The sequence below is a fragment of the Hipposideros armiger genome, unplaced genomic scaffold (genome assembly GCF_001890085.2).
Source record: "Hipposideros armiger isolate ML-2016 unplaced genomic scaffold, ASM189008v1 scaffold_600, whole genome shotgun sequence".
Lineage (NCBI taxonomy): Eukaryota > Metazoa > Chordata > Mammalia > Chiroptera > Hipposideridae > Hipposideros > Hipposideros armiger.
This window is the reverse complement of record NW_017731950.1, coordinates 168,594-194,896: the sequence shown is the minus strand read 5'-3', so window position 1 is coordinate 194,896 and position 26,303 is coordinate 168,594. Positions and strand designations below refer to the sequence as shown.

The 26,303-nt window shown below is 36.6% G+C and overlaps 1 protein-coding gene across 1 annotated transcript in view; it reads right to left on the bottom strand.

Annotated features, from left to right (window-relative positions):
- Positions 1-211: 211 nt before the first annotated feature.
- The window catches only part of TBPL1 (TATA-box binding protein like 1), a 29,970-nt gene continuing 3,878 nt past the window's right edge, over positions 212-26,303 (bottom strand). Inside the window, exons 2-7 of the mRNA XM_019624699.1 lie at positions 6,894-7,072; positions 4,776-4,858; positions 4,554-4,617; positions 2,927-3,030; positions 2,736-2,830; positions 212-744 (exon numbers count right to left, since the gene is read on the bottom strand). Coding sequence (XP_019480244.1) covers positions 665-744; positions 2,736-2,830; positions 2,927-3,030; positions 4,554-4,617; positions 4,776-4,858; positions 6,894-7,028 — 561 coding nt within the window. The 5' untranslated portion in view covers positions 7,029-7,072 and the 3' untranslated portion in view covers positions 212-664. The remainder of the gene's footprint in view (positions 745-2,735; positions 2,831-2,926; positions 3,031-4,553; positions 4,618-4,775; positions 4,859-6,893; positions 7,073-26,303) is intronic.

The window sequence follows — 26,303 nt, the reverse complement described above, 5'->3', positions numbered from 1 at the left end:
AGAAAAAAATCCTATTTGATATTTGGTAACAGAGCATTAAAAGACTATATACATGTGGCATATATATATATATATATATTTACAAAATACACTTCAAAAAGAAGCCAACACACTTTAGCAAAAGTCTAAGCTTGCATAGATTAAAAAAAAGAATTGTGAATACAATTTTTATTAAAATAGAAAATGGGGAATAAAAGTTATAGAATGGATATGAAGAGAGACCTTTTCCAAACTTTTATTTGTGCACATTCAATTGAAAAAGATAACTTTTACAGGTTCTTTGGTGCCCATATTCAGCATACAAAAATGTAAAAGACTATTCACAAATAAAACACATTAGCTCAAACTGGAAAAAAAATAACAACAAAACAATTTAAGGTAGTGCACACTGTGACAGCTCTGCTTATGGGGACATGAGAATTACTGCGAAAATAAATAGAATGTCTTTTTGTAAAAGCAGCAACGTCATGTCTTGTAAACTTCCTTTTTATATTACAGCAAGGTCTGAAATAAATTCCAAAGGGACTGGTGCTTACACTGTAGCCGTGAATGCATAAAAGAGTCTATTTCCTCAATTACTGTTGGTCCAGTTTTCCTTTTGAGTCTAATGTGCAGCAGGTTTAAAAGGTGCTCAGTTAGGGATTCTAACCAATTAAGTGATGAATTATAAAATTTCTTTCCTGCTTTCAAACACAAACGGGTAAATCTGTTCCACAGCAGTAGCAACAGCCTTTACATTGGGCCCTGTAACAAACACAATGAAGGAGGGGTGAGAAGAGGCAGAGAGAGCACCTGTCAGAATAAACAATGTCCTAGCAGTGTGGGGTTCGTTGTCTTAAAAAATCTATACTGACATAATTATACACACAGTCATATTAAACACCACGAGAATAACATTTTCTTCTGGACAATGAAAAGCAATCTGAAACAAAAATGATGGTATTCATCTTGTTTTGGGGCACCAGTGTGAAAAGTGTATTTAAAAAAAATGCACACAACCTATCTCGGAGGAGGAGGAGCAGCGCAGTAACAGGCTTATTAAAGGAAGAAATGGCCAAGGGGATGAGACAAGTATTGTCCTTTTGGTCACTGTAATCTAGCTTTTGGTTAGGCTACGGCTGACGCTCCCAGGGATATCGAGGAACACAGCGGAGCAACACAAAGCTGCTTCCTAAGTGTTGGGAAGCCGGAGGCTGTTACAGACTACACGATCTAAAAATGCTCAGATTTACGCCTACTTGGCAGCAAAATGTTTACTACTGATCTGGCCATCTCACCTTCACAGCTTACTCTGTCAAAAAAAAAGCACAAGGGAATGAGGTGACGCTATATATTAATTTACATAACACTATATAGTATTCATTTATATAATTTATATTCCTCCATAGAAATAACTTTTTAAAAATGTAACCTTTCATTTAAATAGCTCAAAAGCAACTCTTAATACAAATGGACAATAAAAAATATTTTCATAAAATCCATTTTGAATAAACATGGTTTCACCAACAGATACCTCCTCTGCAAGATCCTGAAAACCTACACATGCAGCCACCGTGTGCCCTTTGATGGCACCCGTCACATCTTATCCTGCCCTGCTCCTTCCTGACTCACCTCTCCCCCTCCACAGAGGACAGTGCTCTGTCCACGGGAAACACTGACCATGTGTTTCCCGAATTGGTAACATGTCATGGAATATTCCAGATGTAACTATATAACGCATAATAATGAACCAGGTCAAGTTCGTTACTGTGTTAATTATCTATTGACTCAATAAAGGTAGATTTTCCACATGTATTGGTTTACTCTAGACCAGCGGTTCTCAACCTTCCTAATGCTGCGACCCCTTAATACAGTTCCTCATGCTGTGGTGACCCCCAACCATACAATTATTTTCGTTGCTACTCTATAACTGTAATTTTGCTACTGTTATGAATCGTAATGTAAGTATCTTTTTGTTTTCCGATGGTCTTAGGCGACCCCTGTGAAAGGGTCGTTCGACCCACAGGTTGAGAACTGCTGCTCTAGACATAAAAGGGACCTATCAATAGACTCTGAGGCCCCTCAGAAGTCTGGGTTCCGAAGTGTAGAAATCAACAGTTGAAAGAATTCAACAAACAGACTTGCTCCCCACCACTGATTTTTAAGATTCAGGCAGAACCCTGGCAGTAGGCTTTAAAAGTCTCCAAGGAAGGTATGAAAACCCATGGTATGAATCAAAACTAAAACTTATTTGTTGAGTGTTAAAGGTGTCAATAATTTTCATTCTACTCTAATAATTGAAGGAATAAAAATAAAAATTCAAGGACACTAAAGAAATTTCCCCTAACTCAATTTTGCCAAAATTTGGGCCCGACTACCAAGTAATGTCTGTACAATTTATAACCACAGTACCTCTAAAAATCATCCTGCACAACTAATGCTCTCCTTTGACATCTATGCATAGGCTTTTGAAGCCACCCCTTCCAAATACTTAAAAGACTCAAAAGATATAACAGAATATACATAATATATAACAAATAGGGATCAATTCTGTTTAACTATTTTGCTTATGTGAAACCTCCATGAAGTTCATGTGCTTCTCTTGGTATTTTAATCTAGTGTTAAAAGTCAAGAGACTGGTTCTCCATGAAGGGCAAAAGTGACTGAAGAGGACAAATTATTTATATTTTGGCACGGGCACCTCTTATTTCATTCAATCCGTAACTGACTAGTTTGATTTCAGTATCATAAAATACCTGTTACTGTGATACTTCCTGTTGAAAAAATCTGTAACGTAGCTCTTAGGGATTTTATCCGATAGCACACAGCAGGATGAAGTTCAGGTTCATAACTATACAAAAAAAAAACCTCACAATTAATATCAATATTTATAGCCTGACAAGCAAGTTCAAATTTGGTAGGTTATCTTGATTTTTCAAAGACCTACCTGGCATGAGGTCTATTGTTCTTTGTGAATTCTGGCAAACGGATTTCAAATGGCATGTTACATACCGCTAAAACGTTAACAACCTTAAAATCTGTAAATATTACCTTTAGGAGAGAAGTAAAACTCAATGAATTATTTTGAAACAAACAAAAATCTGCTCATCACAGTAATTCTTAATAATTAAGTTTCAATCCTTAAAAATAAAAGCAAACAAAACAAATATCTTAAGCATGGATCCAGTATTTTAAGTTACCTATGACTCCTTAAATGATACAATTAAAGAAAAAAAGAAAACCTCAAAAACCTCATTAAGAATATAAATAAAACCTGAGATATTTTCATGATTAAAATAGTTTATTGGTGGTCTTTTGAATCTTATGGTTTACTTTAATGGATATTTAATCCACTGGGATACGAGAGTGAATAGTGAAGGTAAAAATCAAAGCAGAGTCCTCCTCTCAAGAGTCCAATTGGAAGAGCTGTCACTTTAAAACTCTATAAATAGTTGAGTGCACACTAAACTCCAAAGATCAGGCTTTTTCTTATATGCAGTAAGGTAAAAAGACATTTCTGTGAGTTTAGTTAGATGTTTGTTTATTTTTGGGTATAGAGTGAGGGGTAAAGTGATAAAATTGTGCTTTTTAACTGATTGGGATTTCTCTCAACATTTTCAATTTTATAAGACAAGAATCTCCAAGGCTGAAAATGATATCAACTCCAAGTAATAACTTCGGCCATTCCTATCAACATCTTGAATGGTTTCTTCTTATTATCATCTTTTCAAACGTTCCTCATAAAACCACAATTATGGATAAACTAACCATCCTCCATCTTAGTACTTGCACGAGGCAGCTGTTTAGTTATAAAATTGTGCACATGGCACCATCATTAATTGTGTCTCTCTCTACTGCCACTCTCCACAAGCACCAACACTCCATGTCTCACCAGCACTTCAGTACCACCCTGTCACCTTCTACCTCAGGAGACTGAAATCATCGGAAAGAAACTTAACTTCCCATCATTTCCCATCCAAATCCCAAACGGCTTAGGCCCACCTCTTCAGGGACCATAGCTCACGTTTCTCTTTCTTTCATGTACTCATCATTTGCAAGTGACTTAGCAAGTCCATAATGTGCATTAATTTCATTCAAATTTATGCCTCTACAAAACGATATCTGTCAGGGCTAACGTGCCAGCAATGGTCGCTGTCCCAGTGTGAGAGCACGCCAACCAGTGTGCACGTTATCAACAGGGCCCTGCAGCTCTTTCTATTCATCCTGACATACCTAACTCCTGAGATGATAAAAAACGTTGTCTTGTATTTCATTTTTTTTCCGTAAGAAGTGAAGAAACTCAAAGAGTTGAAAAGTTAGTTAACTTGTAAGGAGACATGTCTGTCTTTTTATAAGAAAGAATTTGAGAAAAAGCCAGGATCCTTTATAAATACCCAAATGGATAAGTTTTACTACTAAATTTCTACACTGAAGAATGGTATAAAAAACCTAGAAAAAGGTCAATCATGAGAAGTTTCTATGGTGATTTCTTCAGTCTATTAAATTCAAAATTTTAAATTTACAAAAATAAATCCTTGAATATTTGCAGTTGGGATATTTTTTGAAAATGTTACCTGAAAACCTAGTTTCTGCAGACTGCGGGCTAAACGTCTGGCACCAAATTTAGCTTCTTCTTCACTACGGTTTTAAAGAAAGAAAAAGGCTGTCAGTTAGGAAATGAATTTTATACTAAGGAACATGACAAACTGTACACATGATATTTTTTAAGTCTAGAGATGTACTTTCCATGATGGAAAATTTTAAAAATTAAAATTAAAAACCCAAGTAACATTTACCTTGTTGCTCCAGTGCAAATAATTTTTCCTGAGGACCAAATTGTAGCTGTAATTCTAGGTTTTCTAAGCTTCATTAATACTTTCTGAGGGGGGGTAAAAAAAAATCACATAATAAGGATTAATTTTCACATATGGTCTGGCTCTATGTGGCTATTTTAATGTTTAAATATTACTGCACGCTTACCCAAGACTGAAATAACTTCTCCAAATCACCCATTCTAAAAACAAGTACCATACTGAACAAAGGAATGTATTAATCCAAAAGGACAATTAATCAATTAAAAAATGCACAGGTCCGTATAAATCTCTCCTGAATGTCTGAAATCAATGTACTGCAAAGTACGTAACATTTCATCTCTCATTCCACTCCGATCACATAACTGGAATTTTCAGTTTGCATGGATCCTCAGACATGGCAGGTCTGTTCAAGCCTCAGGAGCTTTGCAGTAGCTGTTCCTTTCACATGGAATATATTTCCTTCAATATTCTCATTTCATTCAAGTCTCCCGCCAGATGTCACCTCCATAGAAAGACCTTCCCTGGCTGCTCCAGCAAAACAAACATCCCTTCATTGCCCTCTAAATTCTAACTCTGCTTATTCTAACTCTGCTTTATTCTGCTTCATGGTGCCCATCACTACTTTATATTGTGTCTTACACATTCAAGGTCCATACACAAATTTTGAATGCAGGTGAAATGCTGGAGCTGGAGATGTAATTCTAGATTTCTTCAGCTATGGAAGGCATGTAAAGCTATGGGTTTGGATGAAATTACCTACATAATAAATATAAACAAGGTCCAAGATAACACGGAAACTTAAATTTTCACTGCAACTTTTCAGTTACAGAAACATTTATGATATGCTAATTATGTGTAAGAGATAAATGTTCACTGAATAATGTAACACACAAATTAATCAGACATTTCACCTTAAAACTTCCGTTACATTTTGAGGTCTTTCCTTTCTCTGTCATATGCCATATTATCAAACTATTAGGTTGTCGGAAAAGTCATGACGTATTTTTTCTATGTTTTTCATTGCAAAAATGCTTCATGACTTCTCCGACAACCAAGTAGAAAGCTATTAAATCTGGGAAGACAAAATTTACCAAAGATCTAAATTAAAATTTGAGCTAAAATACACTATAAAATTTCATACACAAGTGGCTGAGAAACACCAGACTGAATTTATTCTACATTTAACTGTATTTCATTACCAGCTTGTCCATCAACTCAGCTTGTTCAGTGAACCTTCCTAGGAAAAATGACTTCTCTGCCACATGGAATGCTAAAAGTTTAAAAGTAGTATTAGGCATTTTCCTCTTTAAACTTTTTAGCAAATATATTTATTCCTTTTTTAAAATGAAGATGGCATTATTGATGAACTTGAAAATCTTTAACTGTGGGTCACTGAAAATTTTAATTGAATTTAATTAGATTCTAGTACTAGGAACCAATGATAATTTACCTAGGTATACTGGCATCTGATTTTTAGAGCTTAAATAAGGCCTTCATATATATTAATTTCTATAGTAAATGTATAAGATACATATCTCATCATTTTTGGTTTATAAAAGCCAAATGAACATTTATAATGTTAGTCTCAAAACACTAAGGTTAAAAGCAAGTTATCGGCTTTTCTTTTAAATATTACAGGTTTAACAAAAACTAAAATTTAAAATGTACAGGTTAGGATGTGAACCATAGGTTCCGCAATTTGTTACTCAAGAATACCAATCATCTTGGCTAATTAAAGAGGGCTATGCCAATACACTACAAAATTTACTACACACATACACACGGGCATCGATTATATAATTATATTTGAATAAATATACATGGAAGTATAAACATCCTCTTCTTCAGCTAAAAGCAACTGAGAGAACAGTGAAATGTCTAGTAGCCCAGTGGATTTGGTAAGATTGGGAGATAAGTATCTCCAAAAGCTGCCATTTCATGAGAGGAGAGGCCACTTCTACAGGGCTCATCGTTGTATCCAGTACAACCAGCACATGGTAAGATACAAACTACCTGTAGAATGAATACATTTTAGTATAACATTCATAGCACTATAAAATTAGGCTATGTAAGCACACATACCAAACTTCATATACTTACTCCAACATCACGCTTATAAATTACATTTGCTCCCTCTAAAGCAATCTTTCTTAAGTTCAAATGGCATCTTGTTCTAAAAACGCAGACTACATTTGTAATTAGAATGTCCAATGCAACATCACTGTCTGCATCCATTGGGGTAGTTTAAAAACTTAGCTTCCCACCACGAAGATCACATCCTGAGAAATAAAAACAAAATAAATTAAACTTAGATGTGTTGTGAACTTTTCACAATATTGAAAACTAAAATGCAAAACAAGTAAATCTATATTATTTACTTTTTAAATGTTACTCAAATCAAACCATGTCCTTCTTTCCCCCACTAAAAATTTTTAAAAAGATAACATGTCGTATAACATCCTTCTAAACCTGGACCAAACTTTCATTCCTTAAAATTAATAAGTAACTTTTACATGCCAGGAGCCTACCACACTTATCTCCTACCACTTGCCTTGTAACCAACCACTACGTTCCAGGTGTATCACAGTTATGGCAATTCTCTAAACGCACCAAGTTCAAGCGCTGGACTCCATGGTCCCAACGTCCAGCCATTAATGGTACTATAACCCATCTCATAAACCTTGCTAGGGCTATAAAACGGATGACCTATTTTTCCTCTATTTTTGATAGAGTAATTGACTTCAGTTTAAAGAAGCAGAAATTCTATTTATAACATTTATTAACAGACTTTTCTCATTTACTAGTCATTCATTCATTATTCACTTACTGAATACCTTCTTTACACTGAGGATACTGTAGGAAAAAAATGAGTAAGGCAAAGTCTTTTGTCATCAAGGAGCTCTAACAAGTAATTCACCATTTTCATCAAGATCATAATCTTCCAAAATATGTACCTTTTCAAAACTATGATACAGGCTTTTTTGAGCCCTAGTTTGTACTGAGCATATGACCCATATCCAACTAAAAAATTCTGTTTCCACATCTTAAAAAATAAGTAATGGTAATTCAGTTTATTTAACCCACAAAAAGAAAATCATAAAACAGTAATCATATTATTAACTATCTTTACAACTCCTTGCAGCCACGATACATAGAACTACTATTCTTTATAAGGATTCAAATTATTACGTGACTAAACCAATGAAGATGCTGAGAGTCCAAATAAAGAAAAGTCAAGCTTGTTTTTCTGCCTTTCAGTATCTGATGGAACACAGTAAGTCAGACCAATACTTCTAGCATCTCTGAAGGGTAATAGACCATCCAATTCTGTACATCAATTGTACCTCAATTTCACTGTATTTTCTCAGTTTTATGTTCCCTTCAATCTGTTTATCTTCTTGTTTCTCTGTTCTTTGTGTATGTTTGAGCAACCTTAAATGAGTTTTACGTATCGGGGTGGGGCAGGGGTAGCAGTAGCCCTGATTGATAGATACATAGGTAAATTAATAAGCAGAGGGCAGAGGCAGTTATCAATACTGATCTTCAGCAACAAGACTCAATGTCTGAATAACCACTTTACTACTGGGTTGTCGGAAAAGTCATGACGTATTTTTTTCTATGTTTTTTCGTTGCAAAAATGCGTCATGACTTTTCCAACAACCCAACAGTTACGGGAACTTGGGCAAGTTATGCAATCTAGCTGTGTCTTGGTTTTTTCATTCGTGACATGTAATATATAGTGTTGTGGGGATTATAAAAATTTATGAAAAGGACTTAGCACATGTATCTGGGAAATAATAACGCAAACATGACAGTGATTATGGATAAAATAAGTTCAAATCAATAAGCAGAACAGAGATTTCTTAGCATCCCGTCCCATGATTAGAACTGTGAGGTGGGGCTCCTGGCTGCTTATCCCAACATTTATTCCATCCTTCCTTCCCTCACGAGGAAGAGAACCCAGATGTCTAGCTGGGCACATGGTGACAAGCTCCCTGGCAACAGGTACAGCCAAGAAGTCACATGATTTTGTCTGGTCAAGGAAATATAAAATGAAATGGTTTTGTGTGTTTTGGGAAGTCTGCTTAGAAGGACTGAACTAAGCCAGCAAAAACTCCTTGTGCCTTTCTGCCCTTCTTCATTCTTGCTGCCTGGGGATTGGACATGAGGACAGGAGCCACTGGGGACCATGAGACTATAAGATAAGGATGGTGGAACAGTCAAGACAGATGAAGCCTGAGTCTCTGACACCCTGAAACTCCTTATTATCACTGCGTTTCCTAATTCAGTTCATGAACATGACAGAAAAATCAATTTCTATCTTATGCCCCTCATATAGTGGATTTCTGTTATATGTAGTCAAACCTAATCCTAATTGACACACATCCCATGAGAACAGGTTACACTAAAAGCACTACTTAAGGAAAAATTAGGTATGAAGAAACTATGTCAAATTTACTGTTTCACACAGATTTTTTTTACATCAAACAGGCTGAAACAAATTGACTCAGATTTACTACTCTTGAGTATTAAACTACTGAACTGTCTGAGGGGAGAATTCAAGGACAATACGTAGGATAAAAATAAGAAAGAAGGAGCAAAGCAAACCTTTGTGAATGCAAAGAAGACTTGAAATTAATTTAAAATAGATGATTGTTTCTGTACTTGAGCAACTTAAATTCTAAAAATGAGGTCATGGGCATAGTTTATCACATCATATACTAAGTATTCACATTTTAGATCAATAACCTGGAAAGCAGCCTCAGGCAATATTATTGCTTTAATAGGATTTATATCAAGGATATAATATGAAGAAGTCAGTACTTAAGGCATCCTACATGAAAGACTCCACATTGGTGAAGAGGTATAAAAAAACACCTCATTTTCAATCTGTTTATCTATTTTGTAAAACAAAAGAGTAGTACAGGAAAGTAACAAACATGCACGTCTTAAAGCTAAGCATACTATATCCCTTTAAGTAGAATAACAAGATCCCTTTAAGTAGAATGACAAGAATGGCAATCCAGTGAAATAGACAAATCTCAGTTTCTATGGAGCATCTGACAGCTTATCATGTCCCTTTTAAGTGTAGCTAGATAATTTATCAATGGGTAAAAATGGTCTTCGTGAGTAAACTTTACTCTCAGCATTAAAGAGGAATTGATTACCCCTAAAAGTAGTTCAAAAGGCATAGGTTATTCCTGAAAATACACACATAACTTTGTTTAAATTAAAAAAAACAAAAACAAAAACACAACAACAAAAAAGCTTAGTTAAGATGGTGGGAACTATTCCCACTAGGGAAGAAATGTCCCAAATTGCTTGTGACTGTTATATTATCTATAGTTAAGCATCTGGAGCATCTATCCCCCCACTAACTCTGAGCTCCTTGATGTCAAAGGCTGTATCTATATATTCCCATGGTGCGACACCACGTCTGGCACATAGTAAGTGGTCAATTGTTATATGGTGAATGAATACTAGAAAATCCAACATTTCAATCTCCAGTCTATATTAAATTTCTCATCTACCTAGAATTCCAAAGTATTTCTTTTAAAAGTAGGCATGGGAAAAACTTCAGTTGGAAAGCCTGAAACTCAGCTTCCAAAGCCACCTATTTTCATGTGAATGCAAAGGAGCTATGAGTGGTTTTCTTCCTGACAAGGCTTTTAACAGAATATCCATGAAAATGCATATGTATACAGACTATTATATTTCATGCGGTTTATATGTAAATTTTTAAACTAGTTTATACAGTTCCAAAGAGAATCTTAAGTAACTCTACAAAGAAATATAGTATTTGAAAGTGACATTTAAACTCACAAAGCTGTCACACCTGCTAACGCTACAGTATGAAATATTTAAGATATACGAAAGGGCAAAAAGAATAATACAAAGAACGTCTATGTACCCACTACCCAGCCTAAAAAATAAACATTACAATTGATGCCTCTCCTTGTACTTCTCCCAAACGAAACCCTCATCCTTCTCTCCAGGGTGAACCTCTACTCTGAATTGGTGTTTTATCATGATTACATATATATTATATTCCTAAATCCAATTAAGTCATGATAAAAAAAAATAACACACATCGATGGATTTGGTTTGCTAACATTTCCTTTAGGATTGGCACATCTATGCTCAGAAATAGAATTAGCCTATAATATTCCTTTCTTTGATTGTCCTTATCTGGTTTGAGTATCAAGGTTATACTAGACTCATTAGACAAGTTAGAATGATTTCTTTCTTTCCTTTTTAATTCTCTGGAGAACAGTTTACGAGACCTTATCTGAAAATTGTCTGAATCTGTTTCTTGTTTGTTTGCTTGGTGGATTTTAAAAAGACTACTTTAATTTCATTGAAGAGATTTAAGAGAATTGATGTCTTCTATTTTTTCTTTAGTCAGTTTTCCTAAATTTTTAAATTTACTGGCATACACTTTTTCATAGTTTTTAAATAAATGTTTAAAGTCTCGGCTGTAGTACACTTACCTCTTTTTCCTTATAATATCACTTATCCCTGCTTTTTTCCCTTCAGCTTGCTGAATGGTTTTTCTATTTTGTTAAGTTTCTTCAAAGAACAAAAACTATCAGCAGTCAAATGACCCTCTTTATTAAATTTTTTGCCTTATGCTCATCATTTCCTTCCTTCTACAGATCTGTTCTTTTTCTAATTTCTTACATTGGAAAGCTGTACATATGAACATTTAGGGTGATTATAATCAAGTGCTTTAGGTGTGTCTTAAGTTGGACATGTAGTGTTTTGATTATCTCCGGATTCTAGCAACATTTAAATTCTCATTATTATTATTTTTCTTGGACTAATTATTTATTTAGAAATTCTTTACCTTTAGAAATATATGGCTTTTAAGTTCTCTGATAATGAGGAAATACTAACTTACAAGAATGGGATGCCACTTATTTATACTGACAAATATCAAACAGTGCTGGTGGAGGTGTGAGTAAACCAGCACTCTTATAATTTGGTACAAAAACTTTCTACAGGAGTTAATCTGGCAGTGTGCATACAAGTAATATAAAATGTGTAGATAGGTCGAATTGCAGTCAATTGTTAAGAATGTATCTTGAGAAATAACTCAACTGAGCAAAGTATAAATAAGATTATACGTCGCAATTTGTTAATAACTTACGTGTCCATTTTTAAGAGACTGACTGAATAAAGTACAGCAGTTTTATGTAAGACTAATAAATCTATTTTACACGTTATAAAACTACATGAATGTAGACAGAGGTCCAAAATGTAAAAAAAAATTTGTTTGATAAGAGTTCATTCTGGCTTATATAATCTACATATGTACTTATATATTTATACAGCCAAAATGTTAAAAATTATTCTATTCAGAAAGTTGGCATCCGAGTGACCTAAAAAACTTCTTGTCTTCTATTGTTTTGTAGCATCTACATTTTCTTTTTTGAAACAACATGTATAAGATTTACTATAAGAAAAATAATTTCACTTTGATTTAAATTATCACTTATTTTCTCACTACCCAAGGCTTAATACTAAGACATGATTTAATTAGGTGTTTCATCCTGTTTCTTAAATAAACATCTAGTATGAGTTTGTCAAATATTTCCTTCTAATAAAAAGCAAAATTCAAAACTGCAGCTGTCGTAACTTCAGGCAATATCCTATTTCTAGCTTTCTATTAAAATGCATTGTAGGGCCAGCCGAGCGGCACAATGGTTAAGAACTGGCTTGGGACGCCAGAGGGCCCCGGTTCAGATCCCACATATGAGGGCCAGTGACACTGCCCTCTACAGCTAAGATGCTGAACAGCAGCTCAACCTGGAGCTGGGCGGCCGTGAGTTGCCGGCGACGGCGTAGGCTGCAGCCCCTGTGGCAGTGGGTTGCCATGGGCTACCGTGTGTAGCCAGCAGCCAGCGTGAGCAGCCAGCAGCCTCAGTGAGCGGCCGTCCAGAGGCCGGCAACTGATCTGCCTCACCCAGGAAGAGCGCAATGATGGTGCCAACTTGGGCCAGTGAAGCAACGTCCTCCACAACTAGACTGAAGAACAAAAGGACAGCAACTTGTCTGTTCCCCTTCCCCAATTCCCAAGCACTGTTCCCATCCCCCCAATTCGCCAATAAAAATCTTTAAAAAACAAACAAACAAAACTCAAACTCTTTTCTCGAATTATCATCTCTGCTGTGAGCTTTAAAAAAAAAATGCATTGTAGAAGTTGAAGCAACTTCTTCAATCCATGATTTTATGGACAAGGATACACTGGGTGATTCAGGTCCCCTGACTGCCTGGTGGTATTTAAATACATTACTTCAGCAACCCTCAAACTGAGACCTTAAAGCATCACCTGGAAAACACTGCCACCTCCTGGCTTTTAGGACAAATTGTATCCAATTACATTTTCCACACCAGTAAAGATATTTAAACTGAAAGGCCCCAATAAACACTATCATAAAAACAAAGCAAAAAGTTACTCTAAAATATAACTAAAAGCCAAAAGAATAAAACTAAATAAACCTGAGTACAGAGAAAAGTAGGTTCTAGCTACTTAAAGTGGATTTAAGTTGGATCTGAGGATGCTGAGGGAGGGCCCTAAAAGGTTTAACCACAAAATGACCATCCATGATTTAAGAAATGACAGAAGGGAAGACTGGATAGAGACTAATTTGCAAATACAACATGAACCCACATGGTCTCCTACAGATCATTCCTTTCTAAAAGTAAGATATGCCATCCAAACTAACTCTTCTTCATAAAGCTCCCAAAATAGCAGATTAGGAAACAGACGTTTGTATTGTGATTCCAACAGATTACTTATACGTGAAGTCTCATGCCTGTGACCAAGATGGAGAAAACTGAACACTTTGTCTTTTAGAAAGAGGGTGTTCTTTCTACATCTGTTTAATAGTGCAGCATACACCTCACTTTTCTCTTCTGGAAATTGGTAATGATATCACTGCACCTCCCAAGGTGCTTTTAAAGATCCAATATTATTATCTATGTCAAGTACCTAGCATACAACATGTTTCTTAAATGGCAGCTATTACTGTCTGATGGATTCACCCATAGTTGAATATTGTAACCAAATGGTTATTTAATGAATAGATGCAAAACTTGACAAGTCACATGACAGAGAAAACCAAAACCTTAATAGATCAGCAAACTATAGTCAAAGGGCCAGTGCTGTTCTATAAAAAAGGTATTATTGAAACAATCATGCTCATGTGTTTACATAATGACTAGTAGTTTCGACAAAGACCAAATGACCAACAAGCCTACAACAGTGAATACCTGGTCCCTTAAGAAGTTTGCTGATTCCTGGGCTAGCCCAATGAGGAAGTATCAATAAAATAAAATTTAATGCTGATAAATGTAAAGCTCACATTTGTATTACAAAGACCAAAACATCTGTATATTATGGTCCTTCACCGGGTACTGGTTTCAACAAACAGCTATCTGGAAGAGATATGTGACGAAATTTGAGTATGGATCCTGAGTGATAAATGATAATAGGGAATTAGTGTTTAATATGTTAGGTAAAATAATAGAGTGGTTATGTAGACAAATATGCCTATTTTTTAGAGCTGCATATTGAAATATTCAAGGGGGAATGTCATGTCTGTAATTTACTTTAAAATACAGGTATTTTTCACTATTTGAACTTAATAATAAATAGATTTGAATAAAGTTTCTGATGACTTCCTCGGTATCTGGAATCGTGCCGCAGGAACCAAACAAATTTAGATAATCTATTCTGAGGTACAGAATAGATTTGGGTAGTAGGTATAATTGTATTTTAAGACAAAAAATGCCATTATTACTGCTTCAACTCTTAACAATCGTTAAATTAGGTGATAGATACATGAGTGTTCATTACACTACTCTCCCTACATTTCTGTCTGAAAATTTCCGTAATTTTAAAAAGCTATTTAAGAAAGACTTTTATTCATAGTAGGTTACCCTAAGATAACACGGGGTTTTAATTATATTACTTTACAGAAAACAAAACAAAACCAAAAAACCCTAGGTTAGACAGGAGTGTCTGGAGCAAAGGAAGTAAGCAGCTGTTCTCAACTATGCGAATAAAAAGGAAACCGAGAGAACCAATTAAAGCCACACAGAAGAAGTAGATCTCATGAAGCCACACCAAAAAAACAATAACTGCAAAGCAGTGAGCTCCACAGAAGGTAAGTGTCAAAAAAGGGGGAGCAGGGCTAGATAATTAATCAACAGTTAGGAACGGCATAGAACGAGTCTTCTGATAGGTGGGAGATGAGCCTGGATGGTTTCTAAGATCCGGGCTAATTCTAAAACCCCAGATTCTAACATCTTAGATAAATATATACTATAGACAAATTTAGGAACTATATACTAAGTTTCATTTAAGTCTAGGGCTATTATGGTAGTTTACCTAAATTAACATCCCAATTCTGAACTTCCTACTTTCCCTTCAACATGCATTTGTGTTCAAAGCGGCAGTAAAGAAGAAGAAAGGTGCACCAAGGGGCAATAGCATAGACAGTGAACAAAACTGACAAACCTCTACCTTGTCTGCAGGGTGATAGTCTATCATGAGGACATGTTTGGGCATGGCCCAAGGGCTTATACACCAGTCCTCGGGGTTGGCATGTTTGTATTGTAGCCACATGAAAAAAAATGTATGATTGGTCACAAAAACCCTTGTATCTTCCAAAGAAAGTATTATACAGATACCACCATATAATATAAAATATCTGGCAAGTGCTTAAGTAAAAGCAAAAGTACTTGATGTACAAAACCATCATTACATTAAGTTAAACAGAAAGTATAACCACCTTCATTACATATGTCTCCACCTACTACATATTTGATTTAATTTAAATACTAATTCTGAAGATTGGTAAGCAAGTAGCATTCATGTGAATAACTTGCATCAAAATAAATTGTTCTAATTTCTAAAAAAATCTACATTAACACTATAAAAATTTTTATACGAATTAATTAACAACAATAACTCTGAGGGTTGCCAGAAACTATCTATTAAAAAAATAGTAAAGAGGAGTGTATTTTATGCCTCAGCTAATGAAAATATCTGTAATGGTATTTAAAAGATGAAGACAGATTTAAATGATGCTAATTTTTCTGAGTGCTTAAAGCAAAAGATTAAGTCAGTGGTTTGCACTCTCGTGAAAAAGGTTTCAGTTGAAAACAAATGAAGTGTTTGGAAATTTAAGAATATATAACCACATGAGGTTTAGACAGTGGCCTACTTAAGAATTTCACTATTTCAGAATGTACTAAAATGTATCTATAAAGAAAACTCAGATGTTTAAAATGAGGATCCTAACGGAAGCTATGTGACAGCTCTGAATTGTTCCTGCCCTTATCAGTAAAATGCAAATAGCACCACTTACTCACACATGAGAAATTAATGAGCACCTCTACTAAGGTAATGTCATATTAGTCAGTGCCAACATTAATATTAATTTTAACTAGTGTCTAATTACAGATAATAAGAGAAAAAATTTTACCGAATACAACTTGAAACTTAGGGATTCAAACTCAAAGATGAGAAATTTAGCATATCGATTCCCTATTAGGTAAAAGCAAAATTTTGGACAGATTTAGTATTTCAAATCAATAGTATTAATGTGTACCTTTTAAAGAAGACAGCATGTCATTTTCTGATTACGTAAGAAATACTCAAAGAAAAAAAGTCACCCATAATCCTACCACAGTGACAATTACTGTTTTTTCTATGCTCATATTGACACGTTTTGAGGCTGCTAAATCCATGTATTTATTTGTGCATATTAAACAAGGTTGGGATATGTGTATGTTGTCGTATCTAGTCAACAAAGGAGTCTGTAAAAATCTTTGACAACCTGAGATATAAAAAATAGCAATACTGATTTTCCTTGAATACTAATGAGAATGAACTTTTCCAATATTACCACTTGTATTTCTTCTATATTAACTGTCTCGTATCCTTTGTTCATCTAATTCTGAGATTTCTTACTGATTTATAAAAGCGCTTCTAAGTAAAGAATATTAACGTTTTGCCTGCCTTGCCATTCCTTCTGCTAAAAAACGATCCGTCTCCACTTCTCCACCGGGCTCACTCCTACAGCCCAGCAGCACACCTTCGTCCAACCAGCTCTGCAGCAGTGACCTGGAAATCTAAGCACAGGCCCCTCGCTAGCGGGTGGGGATTGAGCAGTAAATAAGATCTGGGAGAGGGAACCTAGGCGCTCTCAGCTCTGAGGTGAGTTAAAAGTATAAATTGTTCAGACCTGAAGGAGGGCCGGCATGGCTAGAGTAGGGAGAGTGAAGAGGAAAGTGGCTTAAGGCCAGGCTGGAGGTGCAGGGAGGGGTCAAAGCATACCCTCTAGGCCAGTGGGTCTCAACCTTCCTAATGCCGCGACCCCTTAATACAGCTCCTCATGCTGTGGTGACCCCCAACCATAAAATTATTTTCGTTGCTACTCTATAACTGTAATTTTGCTACTGTTATGAATCGTAATGTAAATATCTGATATGCAGGATGTATTTTCATTGTTACAAATTGAACATAATTAAAGCATAGTGATTAATCACAAAAACAATATGTAATTATATATTGTGAAATATTTATTTCTAATTACAAATAAATGAAATTTTGTCTTGAGGCATGGAGACAGAGGAGCGGTGTCTCGGTTCCTAAGACCATCGAAAATATGTGTTTTCCGATGGTCTTAGGCGACTCTTGTGAAAGGGTCATTCGACCCCCTGTGAAAGGGGTTGCGACCCACAGGTTGAGAACCGCTGCTCTAGGCCATGTTAACATTTTTCACATTTATCCCAAGAGCAACAGTGAACTAAAAGAGAAGCAAGAGATGACATGATGTATTTGGTTTTAAAAAATACGAGTATATCACTGCCACTTCTGTAAGAGGAGAATGGACTGGAAGATAAGAATGGGCAGAAAACTCAGTCAAGGTCTAGTGCAGCAGTTCTGGCGAGAGATGACAGCAATGGGGACCAGGGTGGGTGAAGATGGAAAGAAGTAGACAGAAGAGAGACATTTTCAGGAGCCAGAATAAACAAAGCTTTATGATTGATACAGGGAAGAGGAAAAGGGAACTGGAGGATGACTCCAGGTTTGTAGCCTAAGATACTATTTACTGAGACTGGAACACTGGGGGCAGGGCAGGTTTGCAGGAGAGATGGAAAAAGGAGGAGGGGTAAGGATTCTGTTTTGGACGTGTTGAATTCAAGGAACTTGTGAGACATCCAAGAAGAGGTACAGAACAATCAGATAAGAGTCCATTGCTCAGGACAGGTCTAGGTCTAGATTGGAGATGAAAATTTGGAAAGCCTAGAAGGTAATTAAAACCACGATGTACCCATCAAAGAAATCAAATGAACTCAGATATCTGACCCCCCAAGACTGAGCATGAGTATCCCTGAGTCCCATTACCTTGTTGCTCTGCATACCAATATCATTGCATTTTCCAACACTAGTGAAATTTCCTATTTATATATGTCTCCTTGGTAGACAATAAGCTTCTCAGATGCATGATCATCAAATCTTACTTATTTTTGTACCCTAGCCTTGGCATAGTTCCCAAGGCACTAAATACATTCAATACAATGTCTGTAAGAGCTTAACTGTTAGCTTGACATCATTAAAAAGCAGTATCTACACACACACAAACACACACTAAAGTTTAAGAGCTCAGACTCTGGAGATTACTTGGGTTAAATCCAGACTCTACCATTTATCAGTCATGTGACCTTGGGTAAATTATTTATAATGCCTTTGTGCCTCAATGTCCTCATCTGTAAAGGCAGATAACAGTACCTATATCACAGGGTGTTGTGAAAACTGAAATTTCACGCAAAGCACTTAGCACAATATTTGCACATGGTAAGCATTCAAATTTAACTATTCTCATTGTTACTATTATTATATCCTTTCTTCATCTCCCATAGATAGAGAAATGTTCAAAAATGGAAAGGACTTCCAGTTATATGCTGTGGTCCTCAAGCTTTGGAACACAAAAACAGATAATGTTCCTCTAGTCTAAAACCAAGGGGTAAAAATAAATACAATTTTGATGTAGCTGATAAATGAAATTAGTATTTTTTTTTAAAAATAGCTAAATTTAACAGCAAATTTAGAAAAACAAATCCCCAATAACAAAGCTGTTTCAAACCAAAATAAATAGTTGTCCACGGGTATGGATATCAAATTACAACAAAACTGTTTATTACATTCTTTTCATTTAAAGTGTAAATTTATTATGCTCATTTCAAGTGGAAGGTATCAGTTTTCTCCACAGGTATTACATTTCCCTATTTTCCCATATTATTGGTGATCATTTAAAAAACTAGTTTATCTCTTTCTAGAGAATCTTGATATTTGTCCCAAGTTACCCATAATAAGTAACTACAGTTTGTGAAACTAATTTAGCCATTAAGCTGATGCTAGTAAAACAGCATAATTTTGTGAAGATTATTATTTTCTTTGCAAGTATAAATGTTAATTCACTAGGCAGCTTAACAAACCCTCTTTCAGCTTTTGGTTGGTATCAGAGTAGGCATACATAAAGCTCAAACTTCTCTGTAGTCTGATTTTTATTTCGAGTGTGAATGAAGGGTTCAAACTTTAACCACTGACAGCTCATTAAGAATTTTGTCAAGAGAAAGCACTGCAAGGTGAAAACATGAGTAGTGAAATTCCTATTTTGACAGTTTCCTTTCGACTGTTTTTACAGGTTTACCCTTCATGAAAAATGTTTGTGCTCGTGTGGACAGCCTGTTGTAAGGTCTATGCCATGCATGATTGCCAGGTTAAGAAAAGGTAAGATTATGAAATTAGTTATTTGGGAAATAGTGCATAGAGTTCAAATTTTTCCAGTTAAAATTTTTTTTTTACGATTTGGTAAAAAAAAAAAATGTAACATACTTAACTAGAAGCAAACAGGATTACAGAATGAATACTCTTTCTACAGGTAAGCACCATTAAGAATTTCTTGTTTTACTCAGAGCTAGTTAGATCTTTGATTGAGGGCTGTCACTCAAAAAAAGATAAATATGGAGAACTTGGCTCAAGATCAGAAGAAAGCCATACATTTTTTTAAAAATTGGAAACTAAGGTTTGTGAGACAGACTAAAGGACACTGATTTAAAACTAGCACAATAGTAAACTGAGTAATTAAATAATAACATACAAGTAAACAAAAGGATTCTTTACATAGAACACACCACAAGAATGATAAGGAAATGTTCTGATTGGAACACTGGTTCTTAACTATCAAGAAGCCAAAACAAAACAAAACAGAAACTATGAAGAGGCTCAATCCCTAAAGATATTGATTAACTAACCTTTGTAGGGCCCTGATTTTTAAAACATTTCCAAGTTGTTTCTGATGGGCAGCCAGGTGAGAACCACTGGGCTGAAACACCACAACAGGTCATCAAAATAATGGAATTTTCCTTTCAGTAAGTAGGTCCTTAAAAGGGGCTGTAGTCTCAAGTCAGGACTTTATCACAGAGAACATCAAGATTTCTGCACTGTTTACCATGCATTGTTTCCTTAACTTGGATTCATGCACTCAGTCGTTACAATCTGCCTCTTGCCTCTGCATGGTATGAAACGTTATGATTGAGCAGCTCATCGTTGAACACAAGGTCACAGCTGAAGCTCCCTCTGACTAGACCTCTCCCGGGGTGTCAGTACCGGGAATCTCTGATTCTCCAAATTTTCCCTCTGGTACCACTCCCATCCTTGGCTTCTGTGGTACCTTTCCTAGGTTCTCTTCCCATCTCCAATACTTTTCTGTCTGCTCCTTAAATCAGTTCTTAATTGAAGTCTATGCCAGGCCCTGTAAAGCTCAACAGCAGGTTCCAGAGTGGGGGAACCCCTTGAAATTAGTTATACATATAAACACATTTGGACGTGTACATGAGGAGGCCACTGTTTTCTTTAAATTCTCTAATGAGTTTAAGATCCCCGAAATTTAAGATCACTGCCTTAAATTCTTTTCTTCATTAAGCTTTCAGGCTTCAATTGCTATTCAGTAGTTTATGGCTCCTATATCAATCCTGACCTATCAGAGACCTGAATCCATCCTTTTAACTGTCAGGCATATTCATTAAAACAACACATCCAAAATTAATTAATCCCCCTCAGAAATACTTACTGTCTCTTGATTCTTAATTTCAGTTAATGGAGCTACCATCCAACACTCACACACCTGAATCAGAAACTTCAGAATCATCCTTCCTCTTTTCTTTTCCTCCTATATCAGTTCACTTCTCATCTAGCTTCTTTCCCCACATTCAAAGCATCCATGTTTTATTTTAGGCTTTACATGTCATGATGTCTACAGCCTTCTAATGGAACTCACTGCTTGCAATCTTTACAATCTGGTCCATCTACCAAATAGGCAACCAGAATTATCTTCCTAATTGTGCTACAGCCCTGGTGAAAGAAACATCTTTTGGCTCTTATGGACAAAATAGAATCTAATTTACTTTGCTTGGAATGCAGTGAGCTTCACGTCTCCACTGTATCTTTTGTAACCTAATTTCCCACCTCCAACACACACTAACAGCCTCAGCTTTTTACCATTCCTCTTGCAACAGCAGACCCTTTCCTGATTTTATATCTGCCTAGGGTCCCCTTGCCCCACTCCTTCAAATAGCAAATTATTACTGGTTATCGCACGGATTCAGTATGCAACTGATGTGAACCACGCACGGTGGCTAGACACTGGGAACCTAGCTCAGAACAAAATGGTCAGGTAAAGGACCCTCAAGGCAGTTGTATTCCAGTGGAAGAAACAAACAACAAATAGTGAAACAATAAAATAAATTAGAGAATGTGATCTACTCTATAAAGAAAATAAGATGACACAAGAGAAACTGTAGGAGGAATGATCCAGGAAGGCCTCTTGCCTTCCTCAAAGATGAGAAATTATTTTTAAAATTAGATCTTGAAGGATAAGGAGCCAGCCATATGAAACACGGAGAGGAAAGACCCCCAGCAGAGGGCACAGCCAATGCAGAGGTGCTGTCTGTATAACTGTCTGCTAGACTGTAGGCACCACACTCCTTGAAGAGAACTGTTTAATATAAATGTGTGTCTTTAGAATTTGGCTTAGTAACTGGCGCTGGGTCATCACCTCAATAAATAGTTGCTGAATTAAATGAATGTTTTAAGAGCAATTAAAAGAAGGAATTGTGGGGTTGGGGGCTAAGTGGAAAGAATAGACATTTTTCACTGTAACAGTATTAGTAGCCCGAAACCACTCAAGCTCTTCACCAGTATCCTATTATTTCCTGCATTTTCTGATATGTTACTCCTTAGCACTCCTGCACTTAACATGTTATTATTGGTTTTAGTTCAGACTCCCCCTCCTTCCCCCCAGCCCTGAAGAACAACTGTATTCCAGGAGCTTTCATAAATACAGAAATATATTCCTGATGTAAGAAAAGAACTATTTTAGTTACAACACACATACAGACCCTCAGCACCTTTGATATATAGTTCCTTTCCCCTCCCCTAGGAGTTATGTTCCTATCGCTCTCCATTTCACTCCCTAACTCATCCATATGCTAAGTTCATTCCGCGATAGCTGGTCATAGGCTGGCTACCGGACCAGTTACTTCCAGCACAGCAACCATCCAATTAAACAGGGTTTGATGATAAAGTCATTACTCCTCTTTTTTACCAAGTGAGAGAGAGTAAGGATACAACACAAGACAAAATAAGTTAAGGATATAATTTCATACATTTGAAACTATTCCAATTTGACAGACCCGAAACAAAAAGCCTAGAAAGACTCAATTAACAGGCACATACTCTGCATGTGCACACAAACGAACAGTCATCCAAGTGGTTTCACACTATGTACTGGAGCAGAATTTTCAAGATTACTAGCCAGCCTTTTCTCTGCTATAGTGACTTAAGATTCACATTAGCAATATGCTGCTGAGAAGATGATACAAGTATTAGTCATAAAGCTTTTCTGAGACATGTCACATCTCTTACCTCCAGCCTCCCCCTCCAACCACCACCAAAAAAAGAGAACCGAGTTAAGAAATCTACTGCACCTTGAGATTAGCATACCAAGTTTGTGTTGAGGAAGGTCTAATGAATCAGTGACTGTGTCTTCAACATGGTTGTGTCTCCTGCTACCAACAGAGATGCTGGGATGTGGTCAACCCATGAGCAATTACAGGATGCTCATTACAGCTTCACCAGGTTGCACATGCATACAAGTAACTGGATATACCCAAGAAGCTCTCTGTAGCCGTAAGCAGGCAAGAAAAAGGCTTTGTGGCTCAACAAAAGTATCTGGCAAATTAAAAAGATGAGGTGGTTCTTGCTCCACACAAGTGTCAGGTTCACCATGAATCTTAGCTGAGGTGCAAACAACAATTAGGGTCTATAAATGTTAACCACTGTCATAAAGCAAATAATCCATCTTCACATTTGCACTTTTGGGTTACACATTGGCTTTATTACCTTCACATCTGAAGGGCAGTAGCATCTGTCCCTGAAAAAGTATGGTGGAAAGAACACTAGGGCACCATTAACAATGTGTTAGACAGATCTTTATCTCAAAACAGGCAGGTTTTATTATGGACAATAGCATTGGCACCTTGGAGACCTGTTTTCCTAAAAAATTCTCTAATACAGTGTGTGCGTGTGTGTGTGTGTGTGTGTGTGTGAGAGTGTGCACGCGCGGGGGAGGGGGAGGGAGCGAGAGCGCCATCATTTCCTCGCTTATCTCAATATTTTTTAGATCCAGAATCCAAGACTACAGGAATAATGTTAACAATATTACATCAATACTAAATCTATTCTGGCCAAGGTGGTTTTTACTCAAGTCAACAGTATCAACTAGACTTTACTCTCTTTAAACAGGAAAACAAAGCCACACCTCTAAATACAAGCATATTTGCCAATCTTCTTGGGGGAGGGGTATAAAAACTAAAACAAATAAAAACAGCACAACATGGAAGAAGGAATTCTAAAACGTTACCTGAACATTTAAAGCAAAACATACGTTTCATGGTATATTCTAAATAAGCTTCTATAGTACATATTTTATAAAAAATATTTCAACTAAAAACCAAGACCTGGATATGAGCCAAAATAGGATAAACAGTTTGCAATTCATTGCATTTTAGTGCAAATATTTACTTTCTAGTCAGAAGTTTCAAATGTCCATACAACTAAACTGTAACATTTGGACTTAATCTTTAAGAGTTAGCTATTTCAATTACAGCCTAAACAAAGCTATAATTATCAAGTTATTACCCGAGTAGGTAGCCTCAGTATTTGGTGTTAGCATTACCATAAACAAATAATTTTGCACTTATACAGTCACTCTCGAGCCTCTTGAATTATTGGACTAGAGCAGCAGTTTCAGCTGCCTCTAAAATTACAAGATAGCAACTATGTAGAACATTTATAGTGACACAGAAAACGCAAGTTAAATGGCTTGACAATGACACCAACGAGTTTCAAGTTTACCATCATTTAAGGTTATACAAGTGAAAAATAGTGTCTTCTAAAGAAAGACTAATTCTGCTAAATGAAACCATTGGGGTCCATTGCTTCTATTCAGTAGTACCATACAGCTAAACAAGCAGTCAAGTCCACAGGGAAATAGCCTTTCAAAAGCTGCAGCACAAGGCCAGACCAGGCTTTGTTGGCCTTCCTTTTCCTAGAAACAGAGATGTCTCTTTTTACTTAGTCCATCTGCCATAAGTGATAACCAGATGCCTGTGTGACAATTCAAAATTAAAACAAAAGTGCTTCCCCTTCCAAAACCTAACAGCAGAGAGGAGTCCAACAGTCAGTGATCACAAAGAATTTCAATGCTTTAATAGAAAGCTTCCAAGTGAAAGAAATAAAGCATTCAAGTGCTCTAATGGCTCATCTTTAATGCACTTCTGAGCACCACTGCTACTAGCACCAGTTAATGTTTTTTCAGCTAACTATGTTGAGCATTGTTCTAAGTGCTTTACACTTAATGACTTGCACAAGGCCATAAGCAGTGTAGGCACCCTGCTGAACACAGGCGGCCTATATCCAGAGGCCATACTCTGAAGCTCTATACTAACCCTAATCCCAAGGAAGTGTAACTGATTTTCATCAAAACTACTGTCTCACAATGAAAATACTTGTAATTTATCAGGAGGAAAAAGGTTAACACCTGATTCTTTGGAACTGTTTAATGAATAAAAACAATTTTTTACTTCTTTTTAAATGTCGTGAGTTAAAAAACAAACACATACTATAAACCAAGGTCTAGAGAAAGATGTCTGTGGTGCTAAACACAACGTACTCAAGTCATCCACACATGTCCTGAGAAAACTCGGTCCTTACCACAATATGATCTTCAGTGTTTTTTTCTTGATGGATGAATACTGCATGGCCCAAGTTGCCAGCCAAACTTTTGTGCTGCATTTTTTAGTGAAATTTTGAACAGTTTCATTATTGACCCACATGAAGGCTGGTTTGAACCAGCCCAGAATTCACCTTAGTGTGTTTAACATTTTATGGGATCCCCAACAACATGCTTCCAGTACAAAACAAGCCATTTAAACCAAATTCTGAATTTTATCACCCTTAGCCACAGGGTAAGACCAAATATGGACAATTTCTGCTATGACCTGGTTCCTTTCCAGTAATGACATACTTCTGGAATCTTGCTTTTTCACAATTACACACACACACACAAACTCTCCTCTAAATAAAAGGTTGACTGGACCGGCCGAGTGGCTCATTGGTTAAGAGTTGGCTTGGGATTGCGAGCTCTGAGCAGCAGAGCCACCGGTTCGGATCCCACATGGGCCAGTGACCCAGTGACACTGCGCCCTCTGCAGCTAAGATGGTGAGCAACAGTTTGACCTGGAGTTGGGCTGCCTTGAGTGGCTAGCAACAGCGTAGGCTGCAGTGGGGCTGGCCAGCAGCGGGTGTGAGCTTTTGTAAGCAGCCGTGAGCGGCCCTCCAATGGCCAGCGAGGGACTGCTTCACCCCGGAAGAGCGCAATGATAATACCAACACGGGCCAGTGAAGCTATGTCCTCCACAACTAGACTGAAGAATAGACAGCAACTTGTCTGTCTCCCTTCCCCGATTCCCCAACGCAGTTCCCCTCCCCCAATTCCCCAATAAAAATCTTTTTTTAAAAAAAGGACTGTGTCCATGTGGCCTGCAAAGACCTCAGATATGTATATACTTTCACCCTTTTGAAATTTCCCAAAGTGGGAGTCACATGACAAGAACACATATTATACGGGTATCTACTCAAGGCAGTAAACCGTAATTTTTATTGTTTGACTTGGTTAAAATCATAAAAATCCTAATCATGTTTAAGAAAGTTTTGCTGCTTATAACTTACAGCCGTATTCAAAGTTGAAATTTTAGGCATCAAGAATTAGACTACTGGGCTGGCCAAGTGGCGCGATGGTTAAGAACTGGCTTGGGACGCCAGAGGGCCCCGGTTCGGATCCCACATATGAGGGCCAGTGACACTGCCCT